The 26912-nt window shown below is 37.3% G+C and overlaps 4 protein-coding genes across 5 annotated transcripts; all 4 read right to left on the minus strand.

The window, feature by feature from the left end:
* Positions 1-1403: 1403 nt before the first annotated feature.
* On the minus strand, positions 1404-3066 carry LOC122301525 (non-classical arabinogalactan protein 30). Its single transcript, XM_043112918.1, has one exon. It carries the CDS (start codon positions 2668-2670, stop codon positions 2152-2154), a length of 519 nt encoding a protein of 172 aa, XP_042968852.1. The 5' UTR covers positions 2671-3066; the 3' UTR covers positions 1404-2151.
* Positions 3067-4297: 1231 nt separating this feature from the next.
* On the minus strand, positions 4298-9489 carry LOC122301526 (inactive receptor-like serine/threonine-protein kinase At2g40270). 2 transcript variants are annotated; one of them, XM_043112920.1, is made up of 10 exons: positions 9260-9489; positions 8867-9020; positions 8634-8772; positions 8053-8124; positions 7817-7960; positions 7585-7716; positions 6774-7183; positions 6314-6501; positions 6075-6207; positions 4298-5188 (listed from the first exon to the last, which is right to left on the minus strand). In XM_043112920.1, exons 2-10 carry the CDS (start codon positions 8973-8975, stop codon positions 4590-4592), a joined length of 1926 nt encoding a protein of 641 aa, XP_042968854.1. In that variant the 5' UTR covers positions 8976-9020; positions 9260-9489; the 3' UTR covers positions 4298-4589. The 2 variants fall into 2 exon arrangements, with proteins under 2 accessions (XP_042968854.1, XP_042968853.1); XM_043112919.1 differs by lacking the exon at positions 9260-9489 and having other exon boundaries at positions 8867-9239.
* A 6985-nt stretch (positions 9490-16474) lies between these two features.
* LOC122301527 (probable methyltransferase PMT23) lies at positions 16475-20545 on the minus strand. The gene is made up of 9 exons (XM_043112921.1): positions 19980-20545; positions 19167-19316; positions 18600-18870; positions 18400-18510; positions 18110-18281; positions 17584-17838; positions 17117-17311; positions 16730-16947; positions 16475-16573 (listed from the first exon to the last, which is right to left on the minus strand). The coding sequence occupies exons 1-8, from the start codon at positions 20397-20399 to the stop codon at positions 16743-16745; spliced, it is 1779 nt and encodes a 592-aa protein (XP_042968855.1). The 5' UTR covers positions 20400-20545; the 3' UTR covers positions 16475-16573; positions 16730-16742.
* Positions 20546-21915: 1370 nt separating this feature from the next.
* LOC122301528 (eukaryotic translation initiation factor 2 subunit alpha homolog) lies at positions 21916-25998 on the minus strand. The gene is made up of 7 exons (XM_043112922.1): positions 25521-25998; positions 23672-23728; positions 23507-23593; positions 23282-23428; positions 23054-23158; positions 22479-22577; positions 21916-22274 (listed from the first exon to the last, which is right to left on the minus strand). The coding sequence occupies exons 1-7, from the start codon at positions 25902-25904 to the stop codon at positions 22119-22121; spliced, it is 1035 nt and encodes a 344-aa protein (XP_042968856.1). The 5' UTR covers positions 25905-25998; the 3' UTR covers positions 21916-22118.
* Between the last annotated feature and the right edge of the window lie 914 nt (positions 25999-26912).

The following is a 26912-nucleotide window of genomic DNA, read 5'->3' on the forward strand; positions in this document are numbered from 1 at the left end:
CCTATGTAGTTAAGAGTTAGCGGTCAATTGGGAATTTGGGAGGGTCAAAAAGCGAACCAAGAGAGAAAATGCAACATTAAATGGCTGCATCCCAGAATAATTTTCTACTGCATCACAATATTTTATTCATGAAACAGAACAAATGCGTTCTATTTCTCATATCAATACCCGTTAACTTCATAAAAACTAAAATAAAAAATTAAAAGAAAGAAGAAAAAAAGGCATCAACCAAGTTCAACTAAATGTAAAACCCAATATAGAAAGGAAAGAAAATATGAAACATAGAGATGAGGATTAATCAATTGGCCAATGGCAATTGTGTCAAAACCCCAAGGCAGGAGGCCACGGGCCATGCCTTGACCAGCACCAGCCCATGCCAGGACAGCACGCCAGCAGCACTGTTGGCATCGCTTGATTGCCCACAGACCGAGCCCTTGGTGAATGCTAGACCACGGTCACCCTCCATCAGGCAGCGAACAGTCGGATCGCGCACGCAAGCGAGGTTGTCACACCACACTTAGCGCACGGCTAGACTGCATGCACGCTTAGTGCGCGTGCGCAGCGGGCACGCATGGGCTATGCGCACACACCGCGTGCATGCATGGGCCGTGCGTAGGCACAAGGCCCATGCATGGCCTAGGCACCCGCGCAGCGCACGCTTGCACACCCATCTTGGAATTGACGGTGCGGCTGCCCAGCAGGCCCACGCATGCTGGCATGCCGCTCAACGCCCTGGTCTTGACCAGGGCCATGCTGATCAACGCCCTGGCCTTGGCCAGGGCCTTGCTGCTCAACGCCTTGGTCTTGACCAGGGCCATGCTGATCAACACCCTGGCTTTGGCCAGGGTCTTGCTGACCAACGCCCAGGCACCACAGCCTGGGCCATGCAGACCAACGCCCAGGCCCCACTGGCCTGGGCCATGCAGCAGCCTGCCATGCTTAAGCCAACCACGGTCCAACCCAGCGACTCATCAATGGTGCCCAGCCCACACAACCTGGGCCACACATGCAAGGACCATGGACCAGCCAAGGCTAGCCCGGTAGGCCAATCTGAAGACCCACGCATGCAAACATGAAGCCTATGCTGTGAGTCATCCTGGCCACCCATGGGCCACTGACAGCATGAGGCCTTAACCAGGAGGCGTGGGCCCGAAACCATTTTCTCTTTGTAATCATTTTAATTGCTTTCTAGTATAAGTGAGGCAATAGGCTATCACTTAGTTTTTATCTTTGAACATTTGGACGAATTTGGCTTGTAAGCCCCCATAGACACATTGGTGCTTTGTCACTTAGGCTCCGTTGGGTGCAATCCTTGAATCCCAAAGGAGAAGGCTCACCCTGTGCAATTCGTGAATCAGGGTAACCCATTCATTTCATTGTTTTCCTTTGATTAATGCATTGTTGAGGTATTTCAGCATTTTGGATTGTGTCTATTGCATTACATTCGCTTTTGCTTGCTGAGTATTTTGAACCGTTCGAGTGGGGCATCGCATAAGTCAGCCACGAGTTGCCATTGAAGGGCATCTGGTCTGCACCAGGCCATCCTGGTCGAATCTGGGGCAAGGTCAGGGACAAGCTGACAGTTACCACCCACCAGCCAAGCCACTCTCCCAGCCCTTGCCACCTGTCTAGCCACAACTGCTCCCTACAAAGTAGGGGAGTAACCAACCATCCCTTAAACTGCTCAGCCATCACCCACTCGGCCAACCCACTTAAACCACCCTTAGCCACGTGTGCCTCATCATCAGAAGACACCTGTGTGAGACTTGGTCAGCCCCCCAAGCAAGTGACACCTGTCCTTGACTTGGTCAGCCACTATCAGGAGACACCTGGTGCCTGACTGGGTCAGCCCACCAGCAGGAGCCACGTGTGCCTGACTTGGTCAGCCAGCCACTTAACCACCTGATCCCACTCACAACCGTTTTTGACGATTCAGCTCCTGCACATGCATGCATGCACGCCCAGTCACTAGAATTTCGCCCACCATCAGCCACTGATCAACCATACGAACTCAGCCAACACCACCCATAACCATCACGGTCAAGCAAGTGGCAGCCCACATCGGTCATTGAGGAGCAAGAAGGGGCGCGGCAGCTTGGTGTCTAGGATCTCGACCGAGGACCCTATCAAATTGGGTTGGAGTATAAATGATTAGAAGTGAGTGAGGAGAGGACAATGATCTGGACGGAATGCCAAGGGGCCTGCAGCGTAGATGACAGCCTCGTAGTTGCTTCCAAACAATTTCTTGGTCTCGTAACGAAGTGGGGAGCCATACAGTCCGTAGTTAATATTGGTAAGGAGGTTGCAGTTTTGAAGAGGAGAGGAGACAGGCTTAACATGGCAAGCTTGGAGGGGATGCTCCAATAGATATTGGCTCATTGTGAAGCCTTCGAGTTGTGCGTAGAAGTAACCGTTCCCATCTGTTTCGATCACCTTGTAGTAGCTGACTTGATCCTTGTGGTTCTTGCAAATGACGCTGACTTTGGCAGCAGGGATTGGCTTGGCCCCAGACAGAGACCATGTTCCAGCCTGCTCGCAGCTCTGGCAGTACACCACGCCTTCGACCACCACATTGGTTTTCTTCGCTGGTTCAGCAGCCATGAGGGTAGGGAAGGCCAACTGGAGGAACGAGAGTGATGAGACGAGGATCAAGAACTGATTGCTTGCCATTTTTCTTGCAAGTGATCAGGGCTTGGAGAGTCTAGCAGGAAACTGAGGGCTTTGGGGGCAATGGGATGGATGTTGATAGGGTACGTAGGATTTATATTATGTCGACTTTCAAGTCTGAGAGATGACTTGGGGCGATTCTTGCATTGCGTTTTTGAAGGACGTGCGAACTACTAAATAAGCTGTGCATGTCAACGACTGGCATTACTTAAAAGAGGTATAAACGTGAAGGCCACCACGCTTCATTAAAAATTTAAAACTTTAAAAAGAAAAAAAGAAAGGACATATATGTAAATGGATAAAGAGAGGAGGGCCTCAGAATTGGGTAACCTGACAAATGACTTTTTGGCAATGAGATGATATAATTTTAATTAAAATTAAAAGTTGAATGATATATTATTATAATATTATTTTTTAATAATATTATTATTATTTTAAGATTTAAAAAAATTAAATTAAGATTTGAAAATGTTAAATTTTTTATTATATTTTACGTAAAAATTTAAAAAGTTATAATGATGAGATAAAATGAGATACGATAAGATGAGTTGAGATAATTTTAGTGACAATGGAGCGTGTATTATTTATTCCCACTATTTGCATGTGATCTATGACAAAAAAAATGACTCCAATAATGATTTTAAAAATTCTATATACAGTTATTGTTATATACTTTTTATGTACTCTACTGATATGATTAGTTATGTATTAAAACAAATTGATTCAGCCAATCATATAAGTGGAGTGCATAAAAAGTATGCAAAAATGATTGTATGTAACATTACTCTTTAAAAAAACTTACCTTTTGTCTTCATTGTTGATGCCTTAATTTACACAATAGACCGGAATGGAGGAAATAATCATCATTAATCCACGATGATGATTTAGATTTCGATAATGTGTTCTTCGTGTTCATCCATAAAATATATAATAAATAAATAGATAAAAATAAATATAAAGAGACAGAGATTTATGTGGCTCGACATAATGTTTACGTTCATAGGTTGTTTAGAGGTAAAATCTACTATAATGGATAATTTTACAATTTCTCATAGGCTCACATATGTCACAATACAATGGAGGAATTTAGTTTGAGCATAAAGAAGTTAAAGTGAGTCTGGACATAGGGAGCTTATGTGGAGGGAGCTTGTTTGTAGCATTTATGGAGTCTCTCTCTTATATAGAGATCTATTTTCTTAGAGTGATTGGATTGAACTTGCTTTGTGAAGCCTTTTTCTTTTAGAAGTATGAGTCTTTTTTTTTAAGACCATGAATCTCTTATTCTATCTCTTTTTAACTTTATCTCTTAACTTGATTTTTAATCTTATCTTGATGCTAAATTATAGACTATTAATTTGACTTTATCTTATCTTGATGCTAAATTATAGACTATTAATTTGACTTTATCTTATCTTGATGCTAAATTATAGACTATTAATGTCTTCATTCCTATTGACCATTATAATTGCAATGCGTAGAAAATATGTAAAAGGACTGTTTGTAACATTACTATTTTTTAAGATATATACTTCTAAACGAGAAATGATATATTACGAGGTCCTTCCGACGTTAAGACACTGAAAAAGATATTTATCAAAGCCGTGCGAAGAAAGCGGAAGAGGCCAATAAATAGGGTGAAGGGGATTGCAGAACGTTGATTAACCATGGCAACTGTTACTTAAAAAAGGAGGAGAAAAAAAAAAAAAGACGATATGCCTTAGCTTGACTCAGGCATGCTTATGCTATTGTGTGCTTCCACAGTTTCACGGTCAAAGTAAAAATGATAACGCCAGATTTGCCTAGATGAGTTATATACAGGTAATTTCTATTACTCTGGGAGAAATACAAGCCATATCAACATGCAGGCATTTCTTTAGCGCCTCACCAACTGTAGAAAATTCCTGGTTTTCAAGTTGTACACTTCAGCTTGCATCTGCAGACGTAATCTCAAGCTCTGCCCACCACAGAGGAGAAAGTTTTGGGTTTGCTCCTTCAGGCGTTATTCCAGTTATGGCTCTCAATCTTGCACTGATTTCTCTCATTGCTGGTCTCTGTTTAGGGTCAGGGTGGACGCAAGATTTTACCACTTCACCCATTAGCTCCAGTTGCTCCTCATGAAAGGATGTCAAAGTTGGGTCGACAATTTCTGTGAGCAGTTGCCCCCCTCTCAAATAATCAGATGCCCAGTCTTCAAGTGAACCATTGTCCACGGAATAAGGGAGCCTACCGGTAACGATTTCAAACAATATGACACCGAAGCTGTAAACATTACTTTCTGGATCTAGTGATAGGGTATGTAAATTCTTTAATCCAGCTGATTCTATCTCAGCTGCAACTATCTCATTCCAGAAACTGAACTCCGATATTTTGGCCGAATAATCCTCAGTGAGACCGACAGCTGATGAGTTAAGGTTGTGGTGGGCTATAGGTGGGTTCAGTTGGTGCATATGCTCAAGGCAGTAAGCCATTCCCATTGCAATTCTCAGTCGCATTCCCCAGTTCAAGTGTTCAGCCTCTTTTACTGCAGGACCCATGAAACAAAAAAAAATCTTAACAACAATGTTAGGAGATGAAAGACAAAAACACCTCTGAATAGTGTCACCAAACTCACCAAATGATATTAAATATTAATACACAAATTCTTCAAGGAGAGTATATAATCTATTAATTTCTGATTATGTTTCAACCTCAAACCACTTATGAAAAAAATGTTTTAACCTCAAACCCCTTTACTCGAACATAAATTTCCAAAATCTTAATGATTTGCAACCTCAACCCTTCATTTAATGGCCAGGGCCAAAGAGAAAACTAATGAACAGTCTCCTTAACATTTCGTGTTTCAAGGTATAGAAAAAAGAATAATTTCAGAACTTGTTTGAGAGGTTGCCACATCAATGAAACAAATGATTCATTTCCAATCTGCAGCAGAACTTTTTTCCACATGAGATACAGATAACTTGTGTATGAGTTCATGACAGTAATTGAAAACAAAGTCAAATGCTGTCTACCTCAAAGTTCAATATACAAAATAAGTCTCTTGCTATTTTTTGTAAGAGGAGGTTCACATAAACTTTGACAGACAAATAAATTTTACTGCCAAAGTCATTTTGGGACAAATCTGATGATCATAGTGATAACTTTATGGAGCTACTAGATATCAGAAGTTAATGATATAGACATGTTGATAAAAAAAAATTTGTGATGACTCGGCCAGTGAGGCTGTAAGAAATCACCACTATATTCTTTTTTTTTTTTTTTTTGGCTAACCTCACCCAGTACTTCTTCTCAAAACAGTAACTGGCGCTTGAAAACAACTCAAGGAAAAGTAGTTCACTGATATTTGAGATTATATGTCATATTTCTATTGCCTGACAATAAATTACCAAAAATGAAAGCAAGATACTCACTGTGTAGATGCTCAAACAGTGTTCCATTTGGAGCATATTCGAATACCATCATTCTGGTGAAAGGCTCATCTTCCTGACAATATCCAAGAAGGTTGACAAAATTCTTGTGGTTGACTTTTGATAATGTGTCAATCTGAAACCATAACCACAGAAACAATTAGACTCTTGGACCACATAAAAGCCACACATAGTCCAGGGCCATATGTTTGTCAATCCATTGCAATTTGTTTGTGAAATACCTTCCTCCGAAACTGTGCTTCTAAGCTGTTTGACCAATCCTTGGCAGATGCTCCAACAGAGGCCACAGCTATTTCGACTCCACTAGACAATGTCCCTTTGTAAACTGTACCAATTGGCGAAGAACCAATTACATTACTGAAATCTTCACAAGCTGCTTCAAGATCTGATCTCTTGAGCTTTGGAACACCTGCAATGCAAATGCCCAATAATATCAGATCACCTCAATCATCCAGGTCAGATTTTGATCATTTGAATCAAGCGGTTGTCAACTATGACTGATTTTCTTTTTCTTTTTTCTCTGAACAAAACTTGTAACTCGTACTCATATAAGGCTACTGCTCTAAAACTATCCATGAAAGGTCATGTGGACAATACAAATGACATGGCAAACCAAATCAAATAAAGATGTCAAAAATTATTTTCTTCTCTCTATTTTCCCCCTGGAGAGAGAAGAATTACCGGTTACAAATGCTTTCTGAAGCTGTCCGCTTAATCCCGTGGCCCAAGGTTTGACAGCAGCTACCTTATTGCTTTTACAGAGATATACACAAATGGCTGAAATCAGAATGGCACCCCCAATTGCTCCGGCCAATATTGCAGCTAGATGACTACTTGTCGATGATGGGGGGCTTCCTGCAGGGGAAGGCACTGAAGAAGGGTGGGAAGGTGGAGAAGTTGTTGGAGTAGGGAAATTCCCTTCTGCCTTTGGCTCAGGTGATGGTGACGGTGAAGGGAATGGTGATGGCGATGGTGAAGACAAAATAACTCTTATTGAAGGTGGTGGAGGTGTGATTTTGATAGTTTGTGATTTAGTATCTCCGTTTACCAGCAGTCTCCTGTGAAATGTGTCTTCAGTTTGGGCAACGTTCCTGGCAAAGATAAAAAGCATACTTTAAATGATACAAGCATAAATAAAGTTCCAGAACCATGTTTAAAATCCCTCAGAGTCTCAGAATCATCAAATGAATGAAATTGAAATAACAGAGGTAGTGTGGCAAAAGGGGGTAATCGACTGTTTCCACTTTCAATAACCGCAATTTACATTTTAAACTTGTGAACACAGGAATGTATCCAAACATTTTACATTCATGCTTTTTCTGGTTCGGCTGTGGCATTATGGCAATTCCATGTGACTACCATCAAAAGGTTACTTAAAAAACCAGGCACACCTGTAAACATATAGGGATTAGGGGATTCCCCATGGTCTACCAGGTTGAGGTACAATATTTGACCCACACAAAAACAGCTTCAAATTATTGTGCTGGCATACCAAGCAACGGATCTTTTGTGGCAAGATGATCCTTGAGCCGCATTAGAAAGCCGATTTTCATCTGCTTGAGATTCAGAAAGCATCAGTCCATCAGGAGGTAAGTCACCAAGACGGTCATTGTTGTCCACAAGACTGGCAAAGTAGGCCGGAAAGAAATTTAGGATATGGACAGGAAAAATATTAGAGGAAAGATGACCCTAATGATAATTAAAAAGTTTAATTTTAAACCTACAGGGTTGTGAGTGCAACATTACAGCCAAATTCAGGTGGGAGTGGTCCACTGAAGTTATTGTATCCCAAATCCAAGATTTCCAACTCCTTCAGCTCCCCGATCCCTTCAGGAATGATTCCGCTAAAAGAATTATTGCGCAAAATACTGCAGGGAGAAATGCAAGAGTAATTTTGATTCAAAGAAGAAAATGAAATATTAACTCAAGAACAACAGGAAGTAGAACTTATAAAGCTTACATGAACTTCATTTGGACTAGCTTTGCCAGTTCAGGGGCCAGTGTTCCTCTAAGACAAAGATCTTTCAAGTTCCTGCACATCCAATAAATATAACCATCTGGGAATGATTTGAGGAGAGGAAAAAAAAGCCTAATTAATGGCTTAAATTTAAACAAAAACTATGAAGTTTTCTACTACCTTCCATCTATTTAAAATTTGAGATGAAAAGGGTAAACAAGTCGAAGCTCTAGATTTTTTTTCTGACCTATAAACAACATTAAGAAATAGAACCAAATCTTCACAAAGCAATTCCTTGCTATCAGTCCATAAAAAATGAAGTTCTAACGTGAAACTTTTACCACTCATCAAAAAGCGTTCTAAGAGGAATTTTCTCTTAAACCTCCAATACTCGCTAATACAACTGCTTTGGGGACCATCTTTCCCCTTTTTTCTAAAGAAAGAAAATCTATATGTTGATCCGTAACTGTAAGCATTGTATTCTATTAACTTAAGTTCCCTAAAAACAAGTCTCAGAAGTTTTGATTTCTCAGCGACCAAAAAGAAGATAGAAGAACAAAATTCCTTCCGAAAACAATACTCACAAGGCCACAACTTTTCCATCTGAGCACTCAACCCCAAACCACGAACACGGATCGACCTCTCCATCTTCCTCTTTCCAATCCAACAACGCGCCAAATGGATCACTCATCACTCCCTGTCTAAACCTCAGCAAAGCCAAACCTGCGAGAAAAAAAAAAAAAAATCGTTTTCCTTCAATTTCCGAAAAGAAATTGAACCACAAAAATCCAGATCGGAGAGACTCAAAATCTCGTACCTTCATCGTTGAGACAGCAACTCAAGTGGAGATTCTGACACAAGAAGCAGACCACCACGACACCTAACAATTGGCCCAGGTTCCAGTTCCCGTCCATTCTTAACCTCATCCCAGCCACGAACAAGAACTTTCGAAACGACTCTTTTGGACGAGCCTGATTATAAACCGAGCTTGATCGGATCAAAACCGAGCTCACAACTTGTTGAAGAAACCGAAACCAATAACATTAAAAGTGGAAAAAAAGAAATTTGCAATTGGAATGGATAGAGATGAAAGCCAAAACTATGTTCGCATAGTTGGACCCTCTAACGTTTGAAAACGCGTACACCGGAAGTGTAGTTTGGTTATTTGAATTGCCTTTCCATTTGACAAAAACCTTAAATTTTTATTTACCTAATTTAAAATAGTGTTTTCTGAGACGAATGTTTACTGTGACGGATCAGAATGGACTGGGTCCAACTTCTAAGAACCAAAGCTGGCGGCAGAGGCCGAGCCGCCTCTCTGAAGGTGACAACAATTCTGCGTGGTGGGGTCGAGCTCTATAAGGACGCGTTTGGCTCTGTCGGTCGCTTCTCCTTCTCTGTAGATAATCGACTGCCGGCGACTGACTTTTTAAAACTGACAATCGACAAACAGTTTTTTTTTTTTTTTTTTGGTCTATTTGTTACTATCGATTTGGATATATCTGTTTTCTTTTGCAATTAAAAAAATAAATGCATCCTTTAATTCAGAAAATAAAAGTCTCCCCTGAATATGTCGAGACGTAGACCGAGTAAAGCACCTTCGTAATTGGAAAATCGAGGAGCTGAGCTTCCTGGAAGTTTACGTTACCCAGAATCATTTATTTTTCTTTTTCTAAAGCAACGCAGAACTTTTTTAACTTTAAAATTTGGCTGGATTGTTCAATGGGGGACTTCTGTTCACCACCATGATAGAAAGCTCTTATTTATTTATAAATTTTCCCCTGAGAAATAGAAAATTCCAAATTACACATTCTGGCAGACTCGCTAGCTTCTAGTTTCTTAGAACACTAGTATTGGCTTAATTAAAAATTAATACATCTTTAAATTTTGATAAATTTATTTAAAATAAATCTACATTAGATTCATGAAAAAGATATTTGAAAAGTTTTAAATTATAGTAATTGTTGCTCTTCCTTTAAATTTAAAGGTCTACTATTTCACATTTAAACTAATATTTTATTCTAATTTTAATAGGCAAATGGTTTTATTTTATTTTATTCTAAATTAGTTAGGAATCAATTATTTAAGTACTAAATTAAACTATTAATGTCTATATGGTTAATATAATTACAAAATATGAAAAAAAAATTTAAAAATATTATTATTAAAAAAATAATATTATATTATTATTTTGATAAATCTAATGACTAATCCAATGTGAAACTATAGATATGAAGGTTTTGAATTTATAAAAAATATGTACTTTTCATCAAATTTTAAAGATAAATTTAATGAGTCCAATACTAATACTCTTACGATTGCATGGTATAGATAATAATTATGACACGTAAGTTTATGGTAACAGAACCGCTTTGGAGCGATACCATCTGAGACCAGCATCCAATAAACAACTGACACATTAGTAAGGTAGTAAAACATTCTATGAGGACCACTCCATCAGATCCCTCCTCTCACCATCCCCTCTCTCTCTCTCTCTCTCTCTCTCTCTCTCTCTCTCTCTCTTACCGAACCCAAATCCCTTCCCTCACCCCTCATCTTTCTCTCTCGTTGAATCCAAATCCCTCCCCTCACTCACTCTCTCTCTCTCTGACCGAACCGTGCGTTCTTCACCCATGTGGCTAATGTTTCTTGCTCAGGCTTCAACCAACCCACTGCATCATATTCATTCTCCATTGTCAATATGTTTCACGCCATCCCAAACATTACAAGATGCATGCGCATAGATGCTTTTTTGGATAAATGGGTAAAATCGTGCTAAAGAACAGTAAATTTCTTGATGATGGAAGAAACCAGTGAAAGATGCTTGGCAACTCGGGCCAGTCAATGTGGTTTAATTCAACTATATTTTTGCTTTTCCAAATATTGATAACGAAGATGTCTTCGGTCTTCCTCTCAAACAACACAGATCAACAAATTGTAGGGCACCTCAACCAACCATCCTTAATTGATCTTGCAGTCCAAACAAATGCTAAATTCAAATCCAACCATGTATAAGATTTTGGTTCTTGCCATGTATAAGATTCTGATTTGGCCATGTATAAATTCTGGTTCGGCCATCTTCGAGCTCCATCTTTGGCTATATGGATTCGGTGAGACCTTCAGACGAGGGTGAGGGGAGGTGAGCACCCACGGCGTCAAGGGAGTGAGAATCTAGCTTTGTGGGTTCGGTGAGAGACGAGGGTGAGGGGAGGTGAGGGATTTGGCATTTTGGCTTCATGGGTCAGTGAAAGATAGACGAGGGTGAGGTGCAGGATCTGTGGTCACAGCGTCGAGGGGGTGCTTGCGTGGTGGGTTCGGTGAGGGGAGTGTTGGGAATTTGGACCTCCAAATTCACCCCCCCTAGGATCTACCATTTGCAGGCATAACAAGAAAAATAGAGAAATAATAACAACACAAAAATTTTACGTGGAAACTCCAAAACAGGAGAAAAACCACCAGACCCAGAGAAGAAAATTCACTATGTGAAAATTTGTTACAATCACACAATTTTTCTCCTTACCACACCCACAGAGCTACCCCACTAGTAAAACTTTAACTTTATACATCTTCCCATTTTACAAAAGGTTAATAGAGGAATTTAACTAAAGTCAAAAGTTACTAGATAAGCTTTCAACTGGTGCACTTAAACTAAGAGGCTAAACCTCTTATTTATAATGCATGGCCTGTGCCAATTTTATTAATCCCACCGATGTGGGACTAACAAAGTGCAATACTCAACAATCTCCACCTTGCGACTTTGACTGGTCCCACAGCTAAGCTCCACCTCAATGAAGATCTTCATCACTTCCGTTATCATGCTTCACCATAAAAGCATATCCACTCAGAATAAACTAATTCTAAGCATTTCACTTCGGCCCATGTCGAAAATAACATTGCTGAAAATTATGGTATAACTTCCACGTTTGGCTCTCCTGGAAGTTCATCAGCCATCGACATGAATTTCCACCACACACCCTGCATCAATGCCAAACCAATGCCTGTGTGCAAACTTGTGGACCCGCTAATATTAACACATCCTCTATCGTGGCAACTTTGGGAATTAGCGGCATGCCATGAGGATGTACATGTCTCTTTTTAAAGATCAAAATCTTCCATGGAGAGAGACACAATATTAGCATCAATACCAGTATCTCCATTTACTGACTTGGAGCCACTTGCCGAACCTGTTCCAGCTCTTGGACAATTTTTCTTGACGTGCCCAGATTGTCCACACTCCCAGCAGACTACTTTTTTCTTCATGGAGTTCTTCATCTTCCCATTTCCAGCTGCTACCATCGCTAAGTTCTCAAGTGAAACATTACTTCCACTACTTAGTCTTCTCTCTTCAGAAAAGATTTTACTGGTAACCTCTGAAAAAATTATTTTCTCCTTCCCATGTATCAAAATAGGTTTCATGTGCTCATAGGAAGGTGGAAGAGACCAGATGAGTCTCAAGGCTTGATCCTCATCATCAATTTTAACTCCAATAGCTTCTAGCTCAGCGACAATGCCATTGAGAACACTTAAATGATCTGAAATAGTTGTACATTCACTCATCCGCAGTGTATGAAACTGCTCCTTCAGGTACACATGATTTGAGACGCCCTTCGTCTGATACAACTCTTCAAGTTTTTCCCAGAGTTCCTTTGCCGTAGATATTCCATGCACATTTGCAAGAACATTTTTGGCCAGGCACAGACGTATTGCACTTGCTGTTCTCAAATCCAGATCCTCCCAATCTTCATTGCTCATTTTAGATCTGCTACTTTCACCAGTCATACTAGTACCAGTGCTAACTTCATGTATTGGTCTGCCCTTCAATGCCTTGTGTAATCCTGATTGAATCAAGACATCCTTGACTTGTACTTGCCACAAGCCAAAATTGATTCTCCCATCAAATTTCTCCACCTCAAATTTGACAAGATTTGAAGGCCTACTTCCTGACATTGCTTTGATGAATTTACTGTAGAAATGAATAGTACCTCACTAATTCAGTTCCCAGGAAAGATTAGAGGGTCACAATGGACACACTTAAAATTTCCAATCTCCTAGACAGAACCTCCTTAGACTGTACGTATCCATACTACCACACCAAAGCTCTACCCCACAAAAAGAACCTAGTTGCTCTGATACCAATTGTTGAGAATTTGGACCTCCAAATTCACCCCCCTAGGATCTACCCTTTGCAGGCATAACAAGAAAAATAGAGAAATAATAACAACACAAAAAATTTACGTGGAAACTCCAAAATAGGAGAAAAACCACCAGACCCAGAGAAGAAAATTCACTATGTGAAAAATTGTTACCTCCTCACCACACCCACAAAGCTACCTCACTAGTAAAACTTTAACTTCACACCTCTTCCCTTTTTACAAAAGGTTAATAGAGAAATTTAACTAAAGTCAAAAGTTACTAGATAAGCTTTCAACTGGTGTACTTAAACTAAGAGGTTAAGCCTCTTATTTATAATGCATGGCCTATGCCAATTTTATTAATCCCACCTATGTGGGACTAACAAAGTGTAATACTCAACAGGGAGGTGAGGGATTTGTGTGGGATAACACAATGAGAGAGACGAGGGTGAGCCCAAAGTAGGGGAGAGAAATTTGGCTTCGGTGTAGTGCAGACGCATCTTGAGTCTGATGGGTGGAAAATGTAGCAGGTGTATAATGGTTGTTGGTTTTAGACGTTTAAATTTTTAATAGATGTACCGGTGAAAATTTATTCTCTTATGGTAATTACTGTTGAATGGAACAGTGATAGCCTGCTAATTTATGGGTTATTTGACTAAAGAATTAATTCATCAAGAGTTTTAAATTGTTAATAATATACAAACGAAATAGAATGTGTTCCTCTTTTATGTTTGGAAAAATTTAATTACAAATATAATTATGTATTAATATATATATCAATATAATGTGATTAGCTAAAAAATAAATTTTATAAAAATAATATTAATTTAAATTTTTAATATAAAAAAATTAATTATTAATATATAAATTAATATATAATTTTATTTATAGGTAATAAAACTCTTTTCGTTTTATAATAAGTGTAGGTGGCAATAGATTGAGATTAAATTGAGTTGTTTTAATAAGAAAGTCGTTAATATTTGTTGAACATTAATGACATGAAAGATTTCTCTATCAATGCGGTTAACAATTTATTTCATATTACAAATTTGTTTGCCGCTATACTAATATATATATATATATATAGAGAGAGAGAGAGAGAGTCGAGCTTATCTAAAAACCTCATTATCATATTATTTTTCGTTCTGGTGGGCCCCGAATGATCTAAGGTCTTTTTGAATAATTCCAATAATCTAGATTATTATTATTATTACTATGAACCAACCGACCCAATCCACCTTTTTTTTCATAGCCCACGTGTTTTCCATTTGCAAGCCAAGTGGTCCTTCTGTTAATAAAATTCACTTTTTTTTTTTTTTTAAAAAAAAAATGGAAACCTTTCTTTCAATCATATTTAGTCAAATCATACGTGAGAGTTCTTTCCTTACGATAAACCATTATCCAAGGATTTTAGGGCGCTTAGAACAACAAAATAGATATTGTGATGTATTTGAATCACAAACAAATGTTAATAGAGAAATAATTATTATTGGATTGGTGTTAATGAAATGGGCCGTTGACTCGTTGCCCTTATATCTGTTTTGATTTTTAGGTCTAATTTGTTTTCGCGACAAAGCATTAAAATTTTAAAATTTTTTTAAAATTTTTATACTGTCAAAAGTTTTATAAAAATAAATACACATTTTGATCTATCAATTTTCATCTTAAAAGATCTTAAGTTTATTCTCAGATTTTCATATCAAAAAATTATAAATTTCTTCTCAAGTTTTCATCTCAAATTTTTATTTTAAAAGATCTCAAGTTTTCATCTAAAAGAATTACACTATTAGTAAATAAATAAATAAAAGAAGTAGCCAAAAAAAAAAAAAGAGACAAAATGCTTAAAAAAAAAAGGAAGCAGAAAAAAAAAATTACCATTGATAAATAAATAAACAAATGAAGCATAAAAAGAAAAGATCAAATGGTTAAAAAAAGGAAGCAGTAAAAAAAAAATCACCATTGGTAAATAAATAAACAAAATAAGCAAAAAAAAAAAAATTGACCAAATGGTTAATAAAAAAGGAAGCAGCAAAAAAAAAAAAAAATTAAATGCATCATTGGTAAATAAATAAACAAATGAAGCAACAAAAAAAAAAAGACCAAATGGTTTCTCTCAGTTAAAAAAAAAAAGGAATCAGAGAAAAAAAATACACCATTAGTAAATAAATAAACAAATGAAGTAGCAAAAAAAAAGTAGAAAAAAAAATTTGCAGCATTGGTAAATAAATAAAATATTATAAAAGGTACTACAAGTACTTGTGGGTCATATCATATTACTAACTATAACAAAGCCAAACTAATCTTATCTCATCTCTAAAAACAAACACATATTTCATCTAATCTCATCTCATCTAAATATATTTCAAAAAATTTTATCTCATCTCATCTTTAAAAATAAACACATATTTCATCTTATCTCATCACACGTCTCAATATATTTCAAAAAAATTTATTTTATTTCATTTCATCTTATATCATTTCTGAAAACAGACGAGATCTAAAGTTTTTAAATTATGATTAGGCTTCAAGAAAATAAATAAATAATAAAAATTCGACGTGATCAGTACAACGCATCCTAGTTTGTAACGAGGGGTAGAACCTCTTCATTTCCCGGCGACGGGTTTCTTGGTGTGCTAATTTTAATTTTTGTTTTTATTTCTAGTTTTGTAAGAATTCTAAAAGTTGTAAGAGCCTAAAGCCAAAACGCTATATTTTTCAACGCAATTTTAAACATACACATCTTAATTTGTAACAAGAGGTAGAACCTTTCCATTTCTCTGCGACGGGTGCTTGGTGTGCTAATTCTAGTTTTGTTTTTGTTTTTTTTTTTTGGTTTTTCTGGGTAGACTTCGATTGATCTGATGTTTTGAGTGATCATGTCAATAACGTAAAATGCCACGAGTACTGGATTTCATGAAGAATGGGTTCAATCTTATCACATCTTTATTTATTTATTAGAAAGGTCGTTTACCACTCACCCACTACAAGCTGAATAAATCAGTCTACTGAATACCAAACAAAATAGGGATAGCTGTAGTTTGAAGACTTTTGGCTCTTAATTATGTAAGCATACTGAAAGTTCAAACAAATGACAATTCATATTATATATATAATAATAATAATACTATTTGAAGTCTTTTATGTCACACATCATTCACATGATACAATTTAATTTGTAAAATTTAAATTCTAAAAATTTTTCTTTCAAATCAAATTATACAATACTATGTTGTAGTATAACTCAGGGATTTCACGTGGGATAGTTCTGACTTTAGACTAGATCGAATCATGAGTATATGAATAAGTTTTTGTTGCTGAAAATATATGTCGTATCTATTGCATTCACACATCAACAAGAAAAAAAGATGTGAATTTGGATCCTGCCGTAAAGAACCCTAGTAATATTAGACCAAACAGGAAAATTCTCACCACCCCCCCCCCCCCCCCCCCCCCCCCCCCCCCCAAAAACCTCAATTGCCATCTATTTTTCTTTCTTCTATCAAGTAATAGTAGATTCTACAAAACGAGTAAGATTATATAACTGTAGATGACCAGCTCTGATCATAATTTAGTTTCTCCAATTGTTGGACGCCAGAAACCCTTCTTACCAACAAGAAACTGATCCTCATAAAGCGTTAGTGACCAATTCAGCGATTGCAATATTGGACTAAGCTTCTTAATCATTTCCATGGTGTCCTGAATCAAAACGTACCCACCTGGTCTCAATATGCGATCCATCTCGACGACTACATCTACAGCATCACATCTGACAAAATCACAAACGGGTCACCATTAGTAAAGCAAAATCGAAATATTTTTTCAGTAAAACATAGATGTATTTTGAGCCAAAAAGAGAGGCAATACATGTGCTTCTATTTCATTCATAAAAATTTCCTTTATCAGTCGTGAGTCAGCTCGTTAAAATGGAATTTTACCTTTGTGAATGATCTCTGAAGAGAAAGCTGGAGTGCACTAGATCATATGTTCGAGGATAGGTATTAAAAGACTCGCACCAGTCATGATAGATTCCAATCAACCCTCTATCAAATATAATGGATAGAGTATCTGGCACATTGATGGGGATGACATTCATTACCCAGGCAGGTAGATCAATAAGGGCAGCAGCAAAACTGAAGTAAGCAAAAAACCGAATTCAGTTTAGAGAATAGATGAAGGGTGGGCTCTCAGTTTGCTATTGATGAAACCTTAAGATGACACATTAGAAAAAGCCCCATAAATGCAGAAGCATGGACTCCACGCAACAAAGAAGTACAGACAAATATCAGCTCCGAATTTGAATGCTCACCATTAAATGGAGAACCAAAAATTAATGGTTAACTAAAAAAACAAAGAAAAATGAAGAAAAATGGAAGTAACATAGTGCTAACTTGGTATACTTTACCCTCCATAACGAGCATTCATATCCATCACATTCCTTACACTTGACCAGTTAATGGCAAGTTCTTTCAAATAAACATCAGATACAAGTGCAGACCAACGCTTTGTGTCCTCATAAAACATTTCTTCAGCACCTGATTCGCTTGTTAGGCTTGGGGGCTTACTGCTAAGCCTCTTGGGCCAGGGCATAGGCCAGGGCAACAAATTACCCATACTATCAACTGGAAGCAGAGAAACACAACTACTGAGAGGTGCATACCTACCACGGAAATATACACAAAGATTAGCACCTACAGTTCAGTATTCTGATCAGAAAATTATCTTTCTTAATTCAACCTATGGGACATATTTGTTGCACTGCACTAACATTTTGTGTGGTATAGGAATCATAAATTGATGCACAGATTTTCAACTGCCACATTCTCTGCAATAAGCATGTTACATGTGCCACTACCACTAGCACTAATAATAGCAGCAACAGCAGATGCAGTATTAGTTCGATGGAGAGATTATATGTTTTAGAAAAATACCATGAACTGTTTTTCCAATCTTTCTGTTCACATAAGGGTAGATTATTTTCTTTGTGTTTTTCATAGCAGGAAGGTGAGACAGGCTTCTGGTATATTACAAGACCAATTCCAGATGAATCAACAGTCTTAGCCACAACTTTCCAGCACATTGATTTTGTCAGAGCCGTCACAGCTGCAAGAAACATTAAACGACAATTCCCAACTTTGATCAACTAGACACCTTTTCAAGCTTTTCAGGATCTCATATTACTTGAGTGACACATTTGAGAGAGTGAGGTCAGATTACATACCCTTCCATATATTTTGATCTCTTTCATCGTCACGGTAAACTGGCGTGGCAGACCAAACAAAAAAACCACCAGGCCTAATAATTCTGTTGAGCTCTAATAATGGTTTCCCACCTAAAATTTACAACAAAAAGAAAGAAAATAATCAATGAATAAAATATAGAGCTTCAAACTTAATGGTGAAAAGCGGTTACAAAAAGTACCATCTGCATCCCAGTGAACCCTGCAGCGTGCACAATGAATCAAATCATATGCATTGTCCGGAAACGTCAGCCTTTGCGTTCCAATGACAGAAAGAGTAGCAGGAATTCCTCGTTCAAGAGCAAACTGTATCTGAGCTTCATGCTCATCCTTTGGAGCAAATGACATTGTAATAACATTTCTATCCAGCAAATATCCACCAAAGCTAGCAACACCACAACCGACATCTAATATAACCCTGACATGCCTTCCCCATTTAATAGCTGGTAATGTCTGGTAACACAAGGGAAAAAAAAAATAATCATCACATAGTTATAAACATAAAATAAAATCCATTGATCCCAAACACAACATACTCATTTTTCAGACTTCATTGAAGAGAAATCCAAACTAAGGATCCGCCCTCCAAAACTCAGCCAATGTTTACGGAAGGAATTCTGGAAATATCATATAAGAACCACTTGCACAGTCTGTCTACAGCTATGCTAGTTCCACGTCGAATTAGAAATAAATACAGACCGCTATAGCTCTTAAGGTTTAAAGGCAGGTGAAACTGCAAAATGGTATACCTTTTCTATAAATTCAATGTAACTAGTGACTCCTTCCTTGAATTGAGTGCCACCTCCAGGAAAAACAAGATAATCACCAGATTTACGCACCCAGTTTTGGTCTTTCTTGTACTCAACAAGCTTCGGGTGAGGAACATTATCATACCAAACCTGGAAAAAACAAAATATCTTGATTAGTAAAATAAAAAAGAAGTATGTAATCAATCATCATGTTGATACATACTATTTCAGCTAAAGCAGATTTCCATTGAAGGACCAGGATATTTTCTTTAGGAACTTAAATTTTACAATCAATTGTTCAGAAGCCCAAATCAATACGGTAAGAGTTACTGGAAAAACCGAGAGTAAGAGATATGATTTAGTAAAATAGGCCTGCTATTATATCACAAATCCAAACTCCAAACAGAGTACCAAGTAAGAAACATGCATTAAACATGTAATGAAGCATTCAAACTGGTGGCTGACACCCAAAATTACGTTTTCTTTGAAAGTTATTTCTCAAAACCTTTGTAATTACGCAGCGTCACTCTGAGAATGAATGTATATCTCCCAGAATGTTGAAACAAGACGCAGTCATATTCGTGTTTTCCAAACTTGCAGCGTGAATCGGCACTAGTTTTTGAAATGGTGAATTAGATTTAATCTATAACGATCCGAAAGTAACTGGAAAAAGAGCTAAAGAGGGAGAAAGAAACGAGTAGCAGATGTCAAAAAGTGAAATCTGGTGTCCGGAATTAAAACTCATGGGTGAACCCATATATGGCATGTTACATGTATGTAATAAAGCAAATCTTACCAAAGAATTAATCTCACCATGTCCCTGCTCTTTGGCCACGGAAGCGGGATCCTGTAACCAGTGGGAAGGGGAACCAAGCAGCGGGGGGTAGGGTCTGGGCAATGCCGCTCCCTGTGCTCCATATGCCTTCTGGACTTCAAAGCCTTGATCGCCTTTAAGTTATCCAAACAAGGGATATAGTCGAGGGCCACGGAACCTTTACAGAGCGTCCAACGAAACATGGAGGTATCGTTTTGAGAGGGGAGAATGGGAAGAGAGGGAGTTGTAGGGTAAGAGGGATGTGGGGAGGTAAGGGAGGAGTAGTAGAGGAAGAGCGGGTAAGGAGTGGTATTGGTGAAGAGAAGGATTGAGAAGCAGATAAGCAGGACTGAGAGGGTTACTATGAATGGGTACTTTCGTTCTTTGATTAAGCTCGGCACTGTGAATGCGATGGCCATATTCCGGAGAGAGAGAGAGAGAGAGAGAGAGAGAGAGAGAGCTCTATAGAACAAAGGAGCTGATCAAGAATCAAGTAAGATCTGAATGAACAGAGAGAGAGAGAGAGAGAGAGAGAGAGAGAGAGAGAGAGAGAGGTGGTAATCGTACGACGGAATTAGAAATGTCGGTATCTGGGGGTGATTAAACATTATTAAAATAGAAGTAAACGGAAGGCTGACTTTTTACCAAAGAGGTTCGATTTTTCAGACTTCAGAAAATCCCAAGAACCGAAGTATTTTCGGCTGGGCTAAACAACTTGGGACAGTAATTAGCTAGTATATTTTGGGTTGGGCGGTATTTGGGCTAAGCAGAGATCAGCCCGAGTAGCTCAAGCCCTGCATGCAGCATGCTATCTTCAATGAAATGTGCAAGCTATAAGATCACATTCATGCTCTGTGCTCATCGAACCGAATCAATCTTAAAAATTATAATGTGAATCTCACAATATTTTTGGGTAAAAGTGTAAATCTCAGATAAACATCTAAGAGCATTGGTAGTGGGCTCAACAAAGTCAAATTATAGCTAAAAAATAGCTAAAATGTGAAAAAAAATCTACAATGGACTCATCAAGTATACAGTAAATTTAGCTACCAATCTGTTGGCTAGCTAAATTTATTGAGCCAAAACCACTAACTAAATAATATTTTTAGAGTAAAATATTCTTCCATAATATTAAAATATTCTTTAGAGTAAAATATTCTTCCATATTAGAGCCAAAACCACTAGTAAAATATTTTTAGAGTAAAATACAACAATAATATAACCATAAATTTTAATACAACAATAAACTTTAATACAACCATAATTTTTAATATAATCATATTTAAATTACAATTAGAATTAAAATTCAATAAAAAGTTCAAAATCAATATTTTAATAGAATAGTGAAAGATTTGTTGAGTCTATTATTTGGTGTTATAAAAAGTAGCTAGTTAAAATTTGTGAAAGTGAAAACTTTAACTAAAGTTTATTGAGCCCACTACTAGTGCTCTAATATTTGTGCTTATTTGACTCCATCAAACAATTAAAGAGAATCTCAATAATTAAGCATCGCGTAATCTCTATACTCAGAATATTGGAATTATTTATAATAAAGATGAGTTAAAATGCCGTTGCAATTTTAAGTTTAAATTTTAAAATTTTACTGAGAACCATCTAAGTTGCCGACCATTACTAGTACATGAGTGGGAATGCTCAATTTAGCCAAACCCAGGTTAGGTTTGCAGTAAGAGCAGTCCTCAGCTCCAACATATTCATTCTGGAAATAGCATTGTACAGCCAAGTAGTATCTATGATTCCTTTATTCAACAAAGGCATGCCGATCGGGTACCGACCTGACCTCTTCTAATTTCTTTTTTCTGTTCCTCGTTACCTTTTTTATTGAAGGGTGTAAAACATCCCGTTTACACAAATTAAATTACAACAAAAATCATATACTTGTATGAATCAGCGGCCCATGCGCAGGGGAAGAGATAATTGCCCACAAAAGCACGAACAATTTAGGTTTGGAATAGTGTGGTAATAATGTTTCCCACTTGAGAAACTGCTCAATCACTTGGTAAATTCGCAAAACACGTCAATAATGCAGATTTTGGGAATTGGTTGGTTGTATACAACCATAAACAGAGCTAGATTAAAAGAAAACACAAAAACAAAATTTAGCTGGCCCCTAAACCGTTTCAGTCTGTTATGCCAGTACCAGCATTCTCCACGTCAACTTCTCCCATTCCCGTGTCTTCCTCTTCTTCACTATCCTCATCACCACTAATCTCTTCATTATCCTGCCGTAGCTTAGCCATGTGCTCAGCAAGTAGTTTATCATCTCGTTCACTCACCTAATTTAGTGCAGCATATCAGATCCAGAAAGAAAGATGACAGTTGCTATGCCAAGTCAAGATTAATTTAGACAAAAATGTTGCCATGCTGGTGTTAGAAGATACACCAAGTTCTGAGGTTCTCCCTTTAGAAGTTGTCAACTGAATTTCACTGGATATCAAACAAACTGCAAAATCAACATTAAAGTTAAAAGTGACACTAACCGCTCTGGGTGCCTCCTTCACTGTGAGTTTGCCCTTCTGCTTTTCTATTGCCTCAGTGCAAGCTATAATGGCTCTACTGAGAACTGCTATTCCTTGCTCCTGGTCAATCCAGAAAATAAGTCAAATTTCATTAAAAAGTAATTAGCAACTCACTAGTTAACTAGTGGAACGATAAGAATGTATATTACGGTTGGATAGAGAAATAGAGAGAGGAGATTGGGTGGTGTATACGAGAGCCACTGCATTTTCTTTTCTCTTTTTTTTTAGGTGTTTTTTTTGGGGTTTTTTTGTTTTTTTGTTTTTTGTTTTTTGGGGGGGGGGGGGGGGGGGGGCGGTTTGCCCAAGCATTTCTCAAATAGAATTGAATGATTCAAAATGAACGAACCAAGAAACCAGTGGAAAGATGATAACTTCTGTTGTTTGGTTGATCAGTTCCATTGTTGACAAAGTTCACACAGAATCATATTGTATTGAATTAGCTGACTAGTTTAAATAACAGACAGATTTGTCTCTGTGTATATAATTTTTTGTAAGTATATTATCAATCAAACACCCATGTGAGGGTATGCACAAACCTTGTCGAGAGTTTGAGTGGTAAGAACATAAAGTGGAGGAGCAACCAGTTTAATTTTCACAGGACAGTCATCATTGCCAGCAGCCTCAGCTTGTCGCATGGCATCCTGTGAAGTAAAAAATTAAAACATTGTAAACACAATATCACCTCGCAACTGAAGCATAACTTAAAACAATAAATCTAAAGCATTTAAAAATAACCACTCATCAAGAGCAAACTTAAGTAAGACCTTGATGTGAATAACACCATCAAACTGGAAGCATTTCATTTCAATGTCAGCCCGAATCTTCAAAGGTTGTGGGGTCATTCTTCTCCTAATATTTTTTATCAGTGCTTCTTTCACTTCCTCTGACATAGCAGGAACTACCTTAGTCACCTGTAAAACGAAAAGAAAAGAGGCTTTAGCCATGGACAAGAAGAAGGTGCAATAACACATTACACAGACATAATTTACCTCCTGTCCATCAGGGCCAATTTCTTTGACTTCCCGGGTTAGAGAATTCAGAACTGAATCAGGATCAGTCACCATTATTTTGAACGCCTGAACATGAATAGTTAGCTTCCCAACAGCAAATTCAGAAGATAACGATCACCTCGAAAAATTAGTGAACATTCTCACCTCAAAAGCATGACCGTATTTCCGGTATAGAGGCCAGCCCACATGGATATACAGATCCTGAAACAAGGGAGCTCCATTCAGTAATAACCATGAAAATAATGAGAACAATATGTAACCATCACCATTAGTTAAAAAAAAAAAAAAATCGTTACAAATGCAATATGGAAAGGACTAGCATGAATTATCCAATATTGCAAGTTTGATATATCATGCTTGAGTTACCAGTGTCAAATGAGAACAATATCTAAGCACCAATGCATTATGAAAAAATTAAGAAGCACTAAACAATATCTCATGCTGGTCTATAAAAATGCTTTTTCGATGATCCAAAATCAAATTTACAGCTTAAAAAATCCATACTGCAGAACTTCTATGCATAATGGCAGGTTCACTACAATGGGTTCAACTGGCAATTAAATCCCCATATTTGATTCTGTATGGAAATGCATCCTTGGAAACAATTGCAAGTTGCAAAAGAGAACTGCCTAAGATTACCGCTAGAATGGTTTTTTTGTATGGATTACCGCAAAAATGATTCCAATTACTACTAAGTGCCAATTCCCCATGCACTATTGATACCCTACTTTATACATTTTGCAACCTACCAATTATGAAAGCAAACAATGAGACTTTTTGGTCCGGTAGAAAACAGTGGAAAGATAACCAAAATGCTTGCAGAAAGAGAAGTAGCAAGTTTCATTGCGCTCCATCCGAAAATTGAATCTAGCTTCATAATTACAACACACATGTTACACGGCCACACTTGCAATTACTCTGACTTGCTCTTAATTAGACGGGCCTTGAGGGAGAGGGGGGGGGGGGGGGGTTGGAAACTTCCTTAAATCAATGGAATCCCTTTCCCTAATTATTGCTGGTACAAACAACTAGGCCTAATACAAGTTTCGTGCTTATTTGAGGTATTCTGGCACTTCTGTACAGTTTTCTCAGCACCCCAACTGTCAACAAGGAGAACCCAAGCAAAAAGAAAATATCAAAAGCCAAAGAAGACATAATCCATCTGTAAATTTCTAAAAAGATACCGGCAACTGCTATGTTCCTTTGAAAAGTGAACCTGGCGGCTCTCGGAATAATTAACCCCTAACATTTATCAATTAAATACAAGTCCTATAGGACATCTTTGTAAAGATGAGTTTTTTATTCTCAAAACCAAACAGATAAGCATCAGATACGAAGCTGAGATTCTTTCCTTTTTCCTCTGTTCTCACAGCACCCAAAGAGTGCACAAATTCAATTTCTAGAAACAGAAACCCAAGCAACATATTGCCACACCATTGAAATCAGTCGGAAAAGGAAAAAAACTAAAATAAAATAAAATTCAACGGATCAAACCAAATTAATCAGCATCTTTATAGTAAGTTTTCCATTCTGTTAAACTAAAGTTAATGCTCCCCTCAAATTTTCAACAAGCATAACACAAAACCCCAAAATCACAAGCCTAGTATGCAAAATCTAGCTTGCAAGCTCTTCTCAAGAACCTATACATTCTCCTCCCGAACATCAGAATCTTTCAGTATTTTGAAGAACCCAAGAACACTAAAGCCCCATCTAACCTCGTCCGGTAAACTAGTACCTGAATATTTCACAAAACCCTCGCAACACAAAACCGCAAAATCATAAGCCTAAAGGCCATTCTGTCTAAACCTGAAATTCTGAAATATTCAGGAAAAAACAAACTAAAAACCTACCAACCACAATCAAACGCACTGAGAAAGTTACAAATTCACAGAAAAACCAAAACAAAAGGGGGAAAAAAACGTAAAACCCTAGTAGTCAAAATTCTCAGCGAGCAATTATCGGAATGAGATTTATTAAACTATTATAGAAGCACCTCCAAATCGATGGACATAGTCTCGGCAACGTGACGCATGATAGAGTGGACGAGCTTGCTCTTGTTGTACCTCTCCTCGCATGCCTGGATATCCTCCTCGGAAACCCTCCTCTTACTAAGGTCGATGTAGCCCTTCTCCTTGTCGACCCGGAGCACCATAACGGGCTCGATTCGACCCACCTTAATGAGACTACTCACACTACGAATCCGACGGCGGGAGAGCTCGGAGAACAGGATCATGCCCTCGATGTTATTGTACTCGAGCAAGGAGACGTAAGCACCCATATCGGCGATATTCTTGACCTGAATCATCACCGCCATGTCTACCTCTGGATATTTGGCTTCGTACATTCGGCACTCGAAGTTCGGGGTGTGCGATGCCATCGCAAAGTGCTGAATCAGTGAAAGGAAGTCGACAGAGTATTCAAGGGTTTATGTCTCTTTTTTTTGGTTCTTAAATATAGAGAGAGGAGGAGGATCGGTGATTACGGTCCGTTCTCGCTTAAATAGATTTTTTATAAGTCATAGTTAAAAAAAAAATAGACCTTATTTTATAAAATGTTATTTTTTATTAAGAAAATTTGTTTTCTTATATTGAATTTATTTATTTAATACTTATATATAATATTACTCTAAATAAATAACGCTCTCATCCGTCTCGTAATATGTTTTATTAAATATTTTCCATTTTCACCAGAAATTCATTGTATTTTATTAAAACTATTTCTATAAATATTAATTTTAATGATATTATCACAAAGTTTATGAATTAACCAGCCAATGTTGTCATCTGCTCTAAATCCGAATATTTTACCATATGCTAGGAGTAGGACACTCCCATCTATAGATAACAGAATCCGTAGGCTGTTATCAGGGTATCAAATTAGTTCTTGTGTTTTATTTTTTACTTAGTGATTAAGTAAATTTTTTTAAGTGATGTTGTGAATTTTTTTTAAAATATTTAAAAAATAAAAAAATAAATAATAATCACATTTGGTAACAATTCGGGAGAATCTTTTTAGTGTCTCTAGCAATATCAAAGATATATAATGTACCATCGAAACGAAAAATTTTGAAACTATCCTTCTCGTTATAAAATTTAGAATTCCTTTTAGGTGCACATCAACACCAATGAATGATCTACACGCATCACTTACTAGGCTATTTATATATCATACATATAAAGATTATAAGGTATCAAATGACAAAAAGATATCTAAAATTCCATAATTCAGAAAAATTAAAACTAAGAAATTAAAACAATAAAATAGATCTCAAACAAAAAAAGATAAAAGATAAAATATATTAATATCTAAAAAATATCAAACAAACAAAATAATAATAATAAATACTATCTTCAATTGAACTTATTTATAAAAAAAAGTTATCATA

This window comes from Carya illinoinensis, chromosome 2 (genome assembly GCF_018687715.1).
Source record: "Carya illinoinensis cultivar Pawnee chromosome 2, C.illinoinensisPawnee_v1, whole genome shotgun sequence".
Lineage (NCBI taxonomy): Eukaryota > Viridiplantae > Streptophyta > Magnoliopsida > Fagales > Juglandaceae > Carya > Carya illinoinensis.